Raw genomic sequence first — 14,794 nt, 5'->3', positions numbered from 1 at the left:
AGACTCCGATCTTTGAATTATTGAACATTAATTCATATCCTGTTAGGAACTGGCGGTGCCACTAATTTAAGCACTGACTAAGTTACAAACTAATAAGTCCTTAACTAAGCCCTTAGTTTGAACTTCACGCCCCAACTTAAGTGAGACCTTATGCACAGCTGGTGTAACCCTGCCCAGATGAGCAGGGAATGTACCTGACAAAGCATTGCTTATGACAGTCAACTGTTGATGTTGTTTCACAATGCGCAGCCGCTGACAGTGACATACAAATGTTTATTTGACACCTATCCCAAGTCCCGATCATTACCATGTTTTTTTATATGTAACAAAAACCTTGTTACACATTCAAACAGTTTTATTACACAAAAATATTTTCTAGGACAAATAATTATTTATTTTTCCTCATTTTTTCATGACTTCCATGACTGGAAAATAGCACTGCAAAATTCCCGGTTTTCCAGGATGCATGGGAACCCTGATATGGCACTGCAATGACAGCAGCCTTTGAATGTGCTCCTCTTTCCAAATATGGTGAAATGCTCTCATCTCCTCTTGTGTACTTGTATACACTGGCGGCCAAAAGTTTGGAATAATGTACAGATTTAGCTCTTATGGAAAGAAACTGGTACTTTTATTCACCAAAGTGGCATTCAATTGATCACAATGTATAGTCAGGACATTAATAACATGAAAAATTACTATTACTATTATTAAAAAACTACTTCAAAAAGTTCTCTTCAAATAATCCTCCACGTGCACCAATGACAGCTTTGCAGATCCTTAGCATTCTAGCTGTCAGTTTGTCCAGATACTCAGGTGACATTTCACCCAACGCTTCCTGTAGCACTTGCCATAGATGGACTCATGATGGCGGCAAGTATGGCTGCTGCGTTGCGAGCTCCGACACAACATGGTAATGTTTTGTTTGTTTAGTTCACATTTCTTATGTTTTTTGTCTTGGATGTTGTCTGCCTTATTGTCTACGACAGACAAACACTTTTGGACATTGGTTCAGCAATTTCACACCGTAAACCGGACTTCAAATTCCTTAATGCCGACCCGCTGTTTACAAACACGCAAGCGGAGCCCTTTGTCTGGGCAGTCCGGACGCGGAAACGCAAAAGGAAATGGGAAAACAGAGCCGCCGTTCTCAGAGTATGACGCCGCGCAAATCGACCCCCGCTACCCACTATTCTACTGGCAAATGTTCAGTCTCTGGATAACAAGCTCTGAGAGCTGAAAGCGCAGATCTCTTTCCAACGAGAGATGAGGGACTGCTGCATTATCTGCCTTACGGAAACTTGGATGTCTGCGGAGATTCCAGACTCCCGTGAAGGGTTGAACCCGTGGGGTTCTCCGTGCACTGAGCGAAAGACCTCTCAGGTAAAACTAGAGGAGGTGGTGTATGTTTTATGATCAACAAATCCTGGTGTGATCAGAGGAACGTTCATTCTATCAAGTCTTTCTGCTCTCCTGATCTGGAATTTCTCATGCTTCTGTGTCGACCATTCTGGCTACCGAGGGAATTCACAGCGGTCACTATCACAGCTGTGTACATCCCCCCACAAGCCGACACAGACCGGGCAATCAAGGAACTGTATGGGAGTATAAGTGAGCAGGAAACCGCGCACCCTGAGGCCGCGTTCATTGTGACCGGGGACTTTAATAAAGCCAGTTTCAAATCAGTCGCACCAAAATACCACCAGCACATTAGTTTCAACACAGGAGGGGACTGGGTTTTGGACCATTGCTACTCTCCCTTCCGGGATGGCTACAAATCCCTCCCCCGCCCACCATTTGGCAAATCGGACCACTCTTCCATTCTGCTTCTGAGGCAAAGATTGGGCAAGATTGAAGGACAGTTTAACACCACTAACTCTAGAAGCATGTGGCAGGGAATTAACAATCACCAAAGACTTTAAAGGGAATAAAAACTCCGCCATGAACACCGCTGCCTCTCTCCCGGATGAGCTAAATACTTTTTATGCTCATTTTGAGGGAAATAACACCGCCCTCACGGAGAGAGCTCTCGCGGCCGAAGCTACAGAGGTTAGTTCACTCTCTGTCTCTGTAGCGGATGTAACCCGATCCTTCCGACGGGTGAATATCTGCAAAGCCGCGGGCCCAGACGGCATTCCGGGCCACGTCAGAGCATGCACGAACCAGCTGGCTGGTGTTTTTACGGACATTTTCAACCTTTCCCTCTTTGTCTGTAGTCCCCACATGCTTTAAAACATCCACCATTGTGCCTCTTCCAAAGCAATCAAAAATAACTTGCTTAAATGACTGGCGTCCTGTTGCTCTGACCCCCATCATCAGCAAATGCTTTGAGAGACTAATCAGAGATTACATCTGCTCTGTGCTGCCTCTCTATCAACCCATTGCAGTTTGCTTACCGCAACAACCGCTCCACTGATGATGCCATTGCATCTACAATACACACTGCTCTCTCCCACCTGGAAAAAAGAACACTTATGTGAGAATGCTGTTTGTAGACTACAGCTCAGCATTCAACACCATAGTGCCCTCCAATCTAGATGAGAAATTCCAGGCTCTGGGCTTAAACAGCTCGCTGTGCAGCTGGATCCTGGACTTCCTGTCAAGCAGACGCCAGGTGGTTAGAATAGGCAGCAACATCTCATCACTGACCCTCAACACTGGAGCCCCACAGGGCTGTATTCTCAGCCCACTCTTGTATTCCTTGTACACACATGACTGTGTGGCAACACATAGCTCCAATGCCATCATTAAGTTTGCTGATGACACGACGGTGGTAGGTCTGATCACTGACAATGATGAAACAGCCTACAGAGAAGAGGTGCACACTCTGACACACTGGTGTCAGGAGCACAACCTCTCCCTCAATGTCAGTAAGACAAAGGAGCTTGTGGTGGACTTCAGAAGAAAAGACAGAGAACACAGTCCCATCACCATCAATGGAGCACCAGTGGAGAGAGTCAGCAGCTTCAAGTTCTTGGGTGTCCGCATCACTGAGGAACTCACATGGTCCATCCACACCGAAGTCGTTGTGAAGAAGGCTCATCAGCGCCTCTTCTTCCCGAGACGGCTGAGGAAGTTTGGAATGAACCGCCACATCCTCACATGGTTCTACACCTGCATTGAAGAGAGCATCCTGACTGGCTGCATCTCCGCCTGGTACGGCAATAGCACCGCCCACAACCGCAAAGCACTGCAAAGTGTGGTGCGAACCGCCAGACACATCATCGGAGGTGAGCTTCCCTCCCTCCAGGAAATATATACCAGGCGGTGTGTGAAAAAAAGCTCGGAGGATCATCAGAGACTCCAGCCACCTGAGCCATGGGCTGTTCTCACTGCTACCATCAGGCAGGCGGTATCACAGCATCAGGACCCGCACCAGCCGACTCCATGATAGCTTCTTCCCCCAAGCAATCAGACTTTTGAACTCTTGATCTCCCACGATCAAAATACATCAGCACTGCACTTTATTACTCTTACTCTTATATCTCACACCGGACTGTCATAAATTATATTATTAATATATTATATTCTCTCTTAACAACCGACAGCCTGAATGTCAATATAGTACAATACAACCTACTGTACATTCTATATATACTTTTTTTTTTTTTTTTTTATTGAATAATGTGTATCTATATTGTGTGTATAGTATACTGTACAGGGTATGTTATTATTTGTATATTGTTGTGTGTAATTATGTGTATATTAGACTTTAAGTTGTGCTGTGTTAATTTGATGTTATTGTAAATTGGTAAATGTCTCATCACAGTCACGACTGCTATGTTGATCAGAACTGCACCCAAGAATTTCACACACCATTGCACTTGTGTATATGGCTGTGTGACAATAAAAGTGATTTGATTTGATTTTCTCTTGTCAGGCATTTCTCACGCACCTTACAGTCTAACTGATCCCACAAAATCTCAATGGGGTTAAGATACAATCACACTCTTTTCCAATTATCTGTTGTCCAATGTCTGCTTCTTTGCCCACTCTAACCTTTTCTTTTTCTGTTTCAAAAGTGGCCTTTTCTTTGCATTTCTTCCCATAAGGCCTGCACACCTGAGTCTTCTCTTCACTGTTGTACATGAAACTGGTGTTGAGCGGGTAGAATTCAATGAAGCTGTCAGCTGAGGACATGTGAGGATGCTATTTCTCAAACTAGAGAATCTGATGTACTTATCCTCTTGTTTAGCTGTACACCTGGCCTTCCACATCTCTTTCTGTCCTTGTTAGAGCCAGTTGTCCTTTGTCTTTGAAGACTGTAGTGTGTACACCTTTGTATGAAATCTTCAGTTTTTTGTCAATTTCAAGCCTTCATTCCTCAAAACAATGATTGACTGATGAGTTTCTAGAGAAAGCTGTTTCTTTTTTGCCATTTTGACCTAATATTGACCTTAAGACATGCCAGTCTATTGCATACTGTGGCAACTCAAAAACAAACACAAAGACAATGTTAAACTACATTTAACAAACCAAATAGCTTTCAACTGCATTTGATATAATGGCAAGTGATTTTCTAGTACCAAATTGGCAAATTAGCATGATTACTCAAGGATAAGGCGTTGGAGTTATGGCTGCTGGAAATTTTACTTTTTTCCAATTAGTGATGGTGCTGTTTTTTACATCAGTAATGTTCTGACTATACAGTTATGCTCAAAAGTTTGTATACCCTGGCAGAAATTGTGACATTTTGGCATTGATTTTGAAAATATGACTGATCATGCATCTTTTTATTTAAGGGTAATGATCATATGAAGCCATTTATTATCACATAGTTGTTTGGCTCCTTTTTAAATCATAATGATAACAGAAATCACCCAAATGGCCCTGATCAAAAGTTTACATACCCTTGAATGATTGGCCTTGTTACAGACACACAAGGTGACACACACAAGTTTAAATGGCAATTAAAGGTTAAATTCCCACACCTGCGGCTTTTTAAATTGCAATTAGTGTTTGTGTATAAATAGTCAATGAGTTTGTTAGCTCTCACGTGGATGCACTGAGCAGGCTAGATACTGAGCCATGGGGAGCAGAAAAGAACTATCAAAAGACCTGCGTAACAAGGTAATGGAACTTTATAAAGATGGAAAAGGATATAAAAAGATATCCAAAGCCTTGAAAATGCCAGTCAGTACTGTTCAATCACTTATTAAGAAGTGGAAAATTCGGGGATCTCTTGATACCAAGCCAAGGTCAGGTAGACCAAGAAAGATTTCAGCCACAACTGCCAGAAGAATTGTTCGGGATACAAAGAAAAACCCACAGGTAACCTCAGGATAAATTACTATTACTATTATTAAAAAACTACTTCAAAGAGTTCTCATCAAATAATCCTCCACATGCACCAATGACAGCTTTGCAGGAGAAATACAGGCTGCTCTGGAAAAAGACGGTGTGGTTGTTTCATGGAGCACAATATGACGATACATGAACAAAAACGAGCTGCATGACCGAGTTGTCAGAAGAAGCCTTTACTGCGCCAATGCCACAAAAAGCACCTTGACACGCCTCACAGCTTCTGGCACACTGTAATTTTGAGTGACGAGACCAAAATAGAGCTTTATGGTCACAACCATAAGCGCTATGTTTGGAGAGGGGTCAACAAAGGCCTATAGTGAAAAGAATACCATCCCCACTGTGAAGCATGGTGGTGGCTCACTGATATTTTGGGGGGGTGTTAGCTCTAAAGGCATGGGGAATCTTGTGAAAATTGATGACAAGATGAATGCAGCATGTTATCAGAAAATACTGGCAGACAATTTGCATTCTTCTGCACGAAAGCTGTGCATGGGACGCTCTTGGACTTTCCAGCATGGCAATGACCCTAAGCACAAGGCCAAATTGACCCTCCAGTGGTTACAGCAGAAAAAGGTGAAGGTTCTGGAGTGGCCATCACAGTCTCCTGACCTTAATGTCATCGAGCCAATCTTGGCAGATCTCAAATGTGCGGTTCATGCAAGATGACCAAAGACTTTGCATGACCTGGAGGCATTTTGCCAAGATAAATGGGCAGCTATACCACCTGCAAGAATTCGGGGCCTCATAGACAACTATTACAAAAGACTGCATGCTGTCATTGATGCTAAAGGGGGCAATACACAGTATTAAGAACTAAGGGTATGCAGACTTTTCAACAGGGGTCATTTAATTTTTTTCTTTGTTGCCATCTTTTGTTTTATGATTATGCCATTCTGTTATAACCTACAGTTGAATATGAATCCCATAAGAAATAAGAAATGTGTTTTGCCTGCTCACTCATGTTTTCTTTAAAAATGGTACATATATTATCAATTAATCTCCAAGGGTATGCAAACTTTTGAGCACAACTGTACTTTGTGATCAGTTGAATGACACTTTGGTAAATTAAAGCACCAATATCCTTCCGAAACAGCAAAATCTGTACATTATTCCAAACTTTTGGTCACCAGTGTAAATATATAAGTAAAGTGTGTGTGTGTGTGTAAAGTGTGTGTAAAGTGGAGTGCTTCAAATCAAATGCGATCAGCGCATGTTTAATGTACCAAACCGAACTCTTATATCAAGCACAGAACTGCTCTGAAACTTCTGAAAACACCATCACAAGCTTCATGCGTGCTCAGAGTATGTGTAATACACTACAGACAGAACAGAGCTGCACACATTTAGTAAGCTCAAGGAGCAGCGAGTGCAGACTATTTATTTACTTAATTAAATCACAGCCCTTTGCAGACCTATTATGGCACAAGGTCATAGGCAATTATTTCGATTAATCAGCCCTAGTCATGGAATCAATTCTCAGGGAGCACACATTATAATAAAATGTTTATACTGAATGCACTTTAAGTCATTTGGATAAAAGTGTCTTCCAAACACGTAAATGAACTGGTTCAGCCAATAAATTAAAAAGAACAAACTTGAAAGAATGCTTCACTCATGGGCATCAGGCATCACTAAAGCAGGTTTTACTCCACACAAGAGCAACATCTATCTGATTAAATATTTTAGAGTATAACTAGGAAATTCCAAATGTGTAAAGATTTTATGAATTAAGATGACTTTTCCATCCCTGGACAGTATCATTTTAAAATTCCCTGATATTTCCAGGTTTGTCATTACTGTGGGAACACTGAACAAAGCAATCTAACTTTGAAATGATTTACATTTAATTCAGAATGACAGGCAGACAATGGCTCTTGATTTGACTTCCGCTGAGCATATCCAAACAGCAGCTAGTGAAACAGATGGAAGGACACACATGAGAAACTCACTCTGGCCAGCATGATGTCACCGATGCCATGAACGATCACTGATTCCCTGCGTTTCCTCATGGACTCGCATAAGGTTGCTGAGATACGGAGACAACATTATTACATTAGCATGTCTGCCCATCTACAAGAATCATGTCCGAAGTCCAAATTGTGCCTTTCACTGACCGTGTAGTTCGTAGACCTGACGCAGGTTCAGGAAGATACAAGAGAGCTCCTCTGGGCTGAGAATATTCTGCATCTTCTGGAAGAACACCTGATCTAGAACCCTGAGAGTCCGCAAGTGTGATGCCTCCGTGGTGAACAGCTCTAGATACAAATCAGAAACAAGAAATTAGGGATGCCAAAAGCATTTCACTGTAAAAACATTGCCCTTTTAACATTATATGTACAATGGGATTGAAGCACTGCATGCGCACCATGCGAAAAGTTACAAAAAGTGGCATGTGCATGACCATACAAAACTGAGCCTCACATAGGCTAGGTGACAGCCGCGATGAAGTCAATTTGTGAGCGTGAACCCTCATGAACAAGGGGACGCATTAAGTATAAACCAAGCTCAAGCAGTTGTCAGATGTTATTGTGTTGTGTGAGAACGCTACTTTGCTTTCACAGCTTTGACAACATTGAGATGATATGCTGCTGCTTTTCTGCTCCATGTCTGATTACTACAGTCTTAATGGTAGAGGGCAGGATTTTGGAAAGAGGGGCATGTCTAATTCAGTTGCAAGTCTGACGGAAGTTCCTAAATGACTAAGAGCGCTTACAGCAGGGGTTTCCAAACTGGGGTACAGAGACTCACAAACAAATAAATAAATAATACTTTACAACATCGCCCTTCGGGTGCTTGAAAATATATAATATACAGTATATATGCCTTAATATTTTTGGAAGGTGTCCCCTGCAAAGGGTTCATTATATTTAGGGGTACTTTGCTGTAAAATGTTTGAAAACCCCTGGCTTACAGCATTTTTAAGCAGATACAGTCTATGCAGTCCAAAGGGGATTAGGCTCAACTTTATCAATAGTTAAATCTCTCATGTTGTGCAATAGTGCATGTTGCATAAAAACCTAAAACTGTAGGCGATTAGACATTTTGTTTATGTTCACATATATACCGTAGATGACAGCTTGTCTGTCGATCTCTCGTGAGCTCAGTGACATCAAAATGTGCGGCTCCACTGTCTCCTGCCAGTTGTGAGAGTCGATAACGTCCTCCTCCAGAGCAGGAGCATCTGGCAACAGAGGTACCGGAGAGTCCACGCTCCTGCACAGACACACACAGAGAGAGAGTGAGATGGACTTTTCAGAATGACAAGAATTTGCTATTTTGTGAGAAATACGTCATTGCGCTTAAGATGTTTGAGAAAGTCTAAACTCAATTCATTTTATGATTCGTAATACAGGTCTATCTAGTTGACTTGAAACAATACTACTATCAAAATCTACCAAGATGTTGTATAATCTTAACATAGGGGTGACCTATTTTTTAAAAAGTCAACTAGCAAGTTGTTTGGGGATATTTTGAGCATTTTTTACAACTACTTTTGTTTTTAATGTTGATTTAATTTGATAGAGAACAGTCATGACTGTTCAGACTGAGATTTTATTTAAATTAATAGAGTCAACTGAGGAATCTGACTAGACAACATGCTACGTAATTTTATATGGTTACAAAAAAAAAAAAAAAAAAAAATCTGGTGTGTGTGGGGGGGGTTATTGCTTACTAATAAAGAAGCTAATTTGAGAGACTGCTGCATTCTATAGATGCGGCATTTAAAAACGCAATTTTTTTTTCACGTGCTTTCATATGATCCATCAAGTGAAATCACAAAGCATTGCATAGACGGGCTTCTTAGAGTTAAAATACATTTGTTGCACTTTGCACAATATCCACCTGGTGGTGCATGGGACACTAGAGCTAGAGCCATATAAATTACAATTTTTAAGGTACTACATAAGTTAAACCGGTATGTAATATGTATGTAATTGATGTTTGTAATGGTATGTGACATTTATTTTAGTGGAGTACCTGTAATAACTGAGATTAAGATGTGTGTGTTTGTCATCGGTGTCTCTGCATGTTGATATCAGACACACTGAAGAAGTTTTGTGAAGTTCTTGGGCCTGTATATGTATTCACTTTTTTAAATTTTCCAGTCAGATGGTTATTTCCTTTTAAAGCCACACATAACCAGCAAACTTTAAACTTTTGTTTTAGTGCAGCAGTTGATTGACAGGTGAGTGGTTGTGCTCCGCTGCTATCCTGGACCCATTCAGGTTGGATTAGCATTTCACACCCCAAATGCGATGTGGTCACATGCGTTTTTGACTACCTCCGTATGTGGTTTCAGTGATATGATCACAAAATGGAACGTTTTCACCATTGACCACTTGTGATCAGATCACCAAAAATGCATCTTAATACCAGGTGGAAACAGGGTCTTATTTTCCCCTGCTGAAGTTTGCAACATTAACTTCAAAGTGCCCCATCCATGATTTTTTTGTCTCACACGTCTGCTTATGTAAGATTCAACTTGGAATTGGAGGAGGTTCAATATTTTAAGCTAGGCCTAAAGGTAATAAAGACATTGATCAGAATACTTTACATGTAACATTATCTTTGTAACTTAGTGACAATTCACACTGAAAACAATAACAACTTTAAGAAATTAAAAAGGTACACTCAAGTTTATTATTACACTTACAGTTCAGTCACCAACAAAACCTTAAGAAAGATTCTGTCATAGATAGCTATTCTGTTGCATTCTGAAACTGTTGCATAAAGTTTGAATTGCTAATTTAAAGGGACAGACTCAGCTGTGCAGCAATTAGCAATCAGATACTTAATTGGTGATTATCACTGTGGCGGCAACAGTCTATCGGCGCGAGCCCACTGAGCAAGGACACCAACAAGGCATCATCCACTATGCTGAGTTTTTTCCTCTTTTCTCTCTTTCATGGAAATCTTGGAAATTCACTTGTCTCATCTGTCTACAATAACACATTTTTCAAATATCATGCCATTTCTACCACTAATCCTGCTACAATAAAATTTGTAGTCATCTATCATCCTCCAGGTCAACTAGGCAACTTCGTTGAAGAGCTAGATATACTGCTGTCCTCATTCCCTGAGGATGGCCCTACATTGGTGGTCCTTGGGGACTCGCTTCTCTGGTATTTGCATCCCTTCCCTCTACTAACCACTTATTTTCACTCAGTATCAATGAAGCCACGACTGCTCTTTGTGCAACATTACCTTCTTGCACTGCTAGTGTCTGTCCTCTTGCCTCAAAGCCAGCACATGCCACACCCTCTACCCCTGGCTGCTGGAGACAATCCGTGACCACCGCACAAAGCTCAGGCTGCAGAGAAGTGGCACAAGTAAAAAGACCCTGCTGACCTGAGCAAATATCAATCTCTTTTCTCCCCTTTCTCTTCTAATGTTTCTGCTGATAAGGTTGACTATTACCAGAATAAGATCAGTAACACTTCAGATTCCCACAAACTGTTTTCAACTTTCTCTTCTCTATAATCCTGTTATAAGACTGTTGACGACTTTTTCAGTAAAAAATGTGGCAAAGTAGGGAGCACCAGGAGCCAGTTTTTTTATACCACACGCAAAACCAATCTCTTCCCACATCCCATCCTCTGTTTTCCTCCTCTTCTCTCTCTGAGACTAAAACCGTCCTCCCACCTGTCCCCTTGACCCTATCCCCTCCCATCTTCTGCAAGCTGCCTCTTAATCAGTCGTGCCAGCAATTACACACATCATTAACACATGTCTTGCAACTGGAAACTTTCCCCAATACATTCAAGCAGGCTCGAGTAACCCCACTGCTCTAAAAACCAACACATAACCCCACGGTAGTTGATAACTACAGACTGGTCTCTCTCCTAACTTTCCTGGCTAAAATTCTTGAGAGGGTAGTATTCAACCAGTTGTCTGCTTTTCTTTCACAGAACAACCTACTCGACAGACATCAGTCTGGCTTCAAAAATAGGACACTCAACGGAGACTGCCCTCAGTAACTGAAACCCTACGACCGACGAGAGCTAACTCCAAATCATCTGTTCTCATCCTCCATGACCTGTCTGCTGCTTTCAACACAGTGAACCACCAGATCCTCCTGCCCACCCTCTCCCACCTGGGAATCATCGGAACTGTGCTTGGATGGTTGAGTCATACCTCACACGAAGATCCTTCAAGGTCTCCTAAAGAGGAAAATTGTCGAAGTCACACCAGTTCCTCAGGGATCAGTGCTTGGTCCTCTTCTCATTCTACACTACATCACTCGAGCCGATCATTAAGGCCCATGGCTTTTCCTACTGCTACTATGCAGATGATATGCAGCTTTACCTCTCATTCCAGCCTAATCACCCCACCGTTTCAGCTTGTATCTCTGCCTGCCTCTCTGAGATCTCAGTCTGGATGAAGGAACAGCCCTGAACCTAGGAGTGGTGGTTGATGACCGGCTTAACTTCACAGTCCACATCTCATCAACTGTCTGTTCTTGAAAACTTTGCCTTTTACAAGATCAGGATAATCAGAACTTTCCTGTCTGAATATGCTGCACAGCTCCTAGTTCAAGACTGGACTACCGTAACGCTCTGTTGGCTGGTCTCCCAGAAAGCACAATTAAGCCACTGCAGATGGTCCAGAACACAGCAGCGCGGTCTTTAGCAGGTCTTCAATTAAACAAAGAGGGCTAATGTCACCCCTCTCTTGATTTCACTCCACTGGCTACCTGTAGCTGCCCGTATCAAATTTAAAGCTTTGACTCTGGCCTTCAGGACAGCCAATGGAACAGCACCCTCTTACTTGAATTCACTCCTTCAGGTCTATGTCCCCACTCACTCTCTGCTGTCAATAAATGAGCGGTGCCTGGTAGTCACATCGCAAAGAGGCACAAAGTCCATTTCACAATCATTCACTTTCTCTGTTCCTCTGTGGTGGAAACAGCTTCCAACCTCAACACGATCTGCTGAAACCATCTCAACATTGAAGAACCAGCTGAAAACACATCAATTCCGTGAGCACTTAACCGATCCACACTAATTGCACTTACTAAATAATAATAATAATAATAATAATAATAAACAATCCTTCCTTGTCCATCTCTTCTGCGCTAGCTTCAAAACTACTCCAGCTACTCTAAGAATTTGGCACTATGACACTGCAGATTTTGACTATTGCATGACAAATTGCTTGCTATGTTCCTCGCTTTGGATAAAACCATCTGCTAAATGACTAAATGTAAAATTAAGTGATACCAACCATTTCCAGAGCTCAGAAGACTTTTTCTTTCAACTCTTTTTTCTGGTTAAAACAACAGAAAAGAGGCTACAGCTACTGTAGGTGTAAATCTTTCCTTCATCCAAAAGGATAACATTCCAAGGAAAGTTCATCTGATGCATATACCTCAGCCTATATTAACAATGGAATAGGTATATATGTCTAAATGTTCAGTATTACTGCCTATATAGTCCATATTATTTTACTAGTGCTGTCAGTTGATTAAATTTTTTATTCGGGATTAATCACATACTTTTTTGTAGTTAATAGCAGATATTAAAAGGGCTGAAATCTGAAACTATTTATGCTCCTTGTCAAAATGTAGATTTGTATTTTAGTTAAGAAAACAAAACAATGTAGCAATTTTATGCTTTAACATTTTCCAAACAAAGCCTTCCACAACAGGTAGAAATGCACTAAAATAGTACCAATTCAAGTAACATTAAACGTTTCCCAAAGTCTAAAGACTAATTGAAAGAATAGTCTCCCCACATAGGTTGCATATTCATTGCAATGGGCATTAAATCTCTTAAACTCAAATCCTCCACAATATTAATCTGCCAGTAGACTGTGACTATACACTTTACTATAGAAATCGTGAAGTTGCGTTCATGATTCATGTCAGAGCGTCAAAACACCAGTGTCAAATGCTGCTTTGAACTCACCATGAAAAGCGCTTGCAAACAAAGACATCTCATTCTACATTTTGGTGATAGTTAAGATTTGGTGTGCTTCTGTGGTAATTAAAATCCACCTTACATGGGCTGAAAAATACTTGATTTTTATCACAAGTACCATTTGGGCTTGTTTTGTACATCAAAAAGCACTAAGAGCTCCTTTCTCCATCATTTTATCACTGACAGGGAGGCGCCGTTAGAGATTCTTTTATTTACTGAGATGGCAACCTCCATGCTCTATCATAAGAGAGAGCATAACAGTCAACTAGCATTTTACGACCGCCCATAGAATGTCTATAGGGCGCCGTGTTATGCTGTTTAATGCTGAGCTTGTAGGCTCCTCTTGATAGAAGGGCTCTGGCGTTGCTGTGTTTCTGTTTGTGGCATATGCATCAGTGTAATAACTCCGGGCGGACACATTACAAAGGTTCTGCCCTTCACACCAGTGTTTATGCTGCATAAAATGGTAAAAATATTATGCGTTAAACTTTTTAATCGCATTCCTTAACACGTTCATTCTGACAGCTGTATATTTCACACAATTGCTTTGTAAAAATAAACTGCTCTTTTTGGATGGAATAAAACCAGTTAACTTAGATGTGACACATGACATTGACATCGTCATTGGCTAATACATTTTTGTTTTTACTCACCAGACTTTTGACGACATGTATGCATAATGTAACTGAAAAATATATTAAGCAAACTGAGAGAGGGGGCCTCTTGATATATATTCATGCAATATAGTATATTGTAATTTTTTTTTAGATTTTGCTTTATGATTTTAATCACATTTTAGCTTTTTAAAAATGTACAAATTTCACATTCTATCAATTTATATGATGTCATGAAATCGCATTTTTAATAATGATACAAGCTGTTGTCACTGTTTGAAATTTCGTACACATTTTTAACAAAACAATTCACAAGGTAGGAACCTAATAATGAAAATTAGGGGTCACAATTGTGAAATTTGGCTGACAATTAATTGTCAAACAAATAATTGCAATTATGACTATTAATTGCCTGTTTTAGGACTATGATGATTAATTGTCTGTTTTAGGTGTTTCACGAAAATGACGATTAATTACCATACAAACTCACTATGTGTGCTTCATGCACACAACAAAGTAATTTATACAAATTTTGCTTGGGTCATATAATAAAATAAGGGTATATGATTTCCTTTTCAGGCTTCAAAAACGTATGAATGACAGTCAAATATAAAAGTATAACATTTTTAATAATTAAAATAATATTTAAATGATCAAAATATATGTCTAAATAACTAAAATACATCTCTTATTTGTCCGATTTACTTTTGATTCATTGGACTTTTTCAATGTTTTGTTTTCTTTTGCAACCCAGCCAACCTGTATAGCTATTATATTATATTACATGTCATGTAATAGTAAAATATTTCTGACTTAAATTCTTCACTTTCACACATTATTTTAAGGTTCTCTGATTAACTCACAAGCCCTTATTTCTCAAAGGAAGACTTTGAGATTCTGTTTCTTGCATTTTATCATCTCCACAGAAATAAAGCAGGGCATCTCCTCTGTCTCACT

At 40.4% G+C, this 14,794-nt stretch overlaps 1 protein-coding gene across 7 annotated transcripts in view; it reads right to left on the bottom strand.

The window, feature by feature from the left end:
• Positions 1 to 14,794, bottom strand: part of arhgef11 (Rho guanine nucleotide exchange factor (GEF) 11) — a 121,359-nt gene that overhangs the window by 42,592 nt on the left and 63,973 nt on the right. For all 7 annotated transcript variants that reach the window (XR_007899297.1, XM_051718289.1, XM_051718296.1 and 4 more), the window contains 3 exons: positions 8,369 to 8,517; positions 7,419 to 7,559; positions 7,254 to 7,330 (listed from right to left, as the gene is read on the bottom strand). Coding sequence is in view for 6 of the 7 variants with exons in the window: in XM_051718289.1 (XP_051574249.1) it covers positions 7,254 to 7,330; positions 7,419 to 7,559; positions 8,369 to 8,517 (367 nt within the window). In the remaining variant the exon portion in view is untranslated. The remainder of the gene's footprint in view (positions 1 to 7,253; positions 7,331 to 7,418; positions 7,560 to 8,368; positions 8,518 to 14,794) is intronic.

This window comes from Myxocyprinus asiaticus, chromosome 2 (assembly GCF_019703515.2).
Source record: "Myxocyprinus asiaticus isolate MX2 ecotype Aquarium Trade chromosome 2, UBuf_Myxa_2, whole genome shotgun sequence".
NCBI classification, from domain to species: domain Eukaryota; kingdom Metazoa; phylum Chordata; class Actinopteri; order Cypriniformes; family Catostomidae; genus Myxocyprinus; species Myxocyprinus asiaticus.
This window is presented reverse-complemented; position numbering and strand designations above follow the sequence as displayed.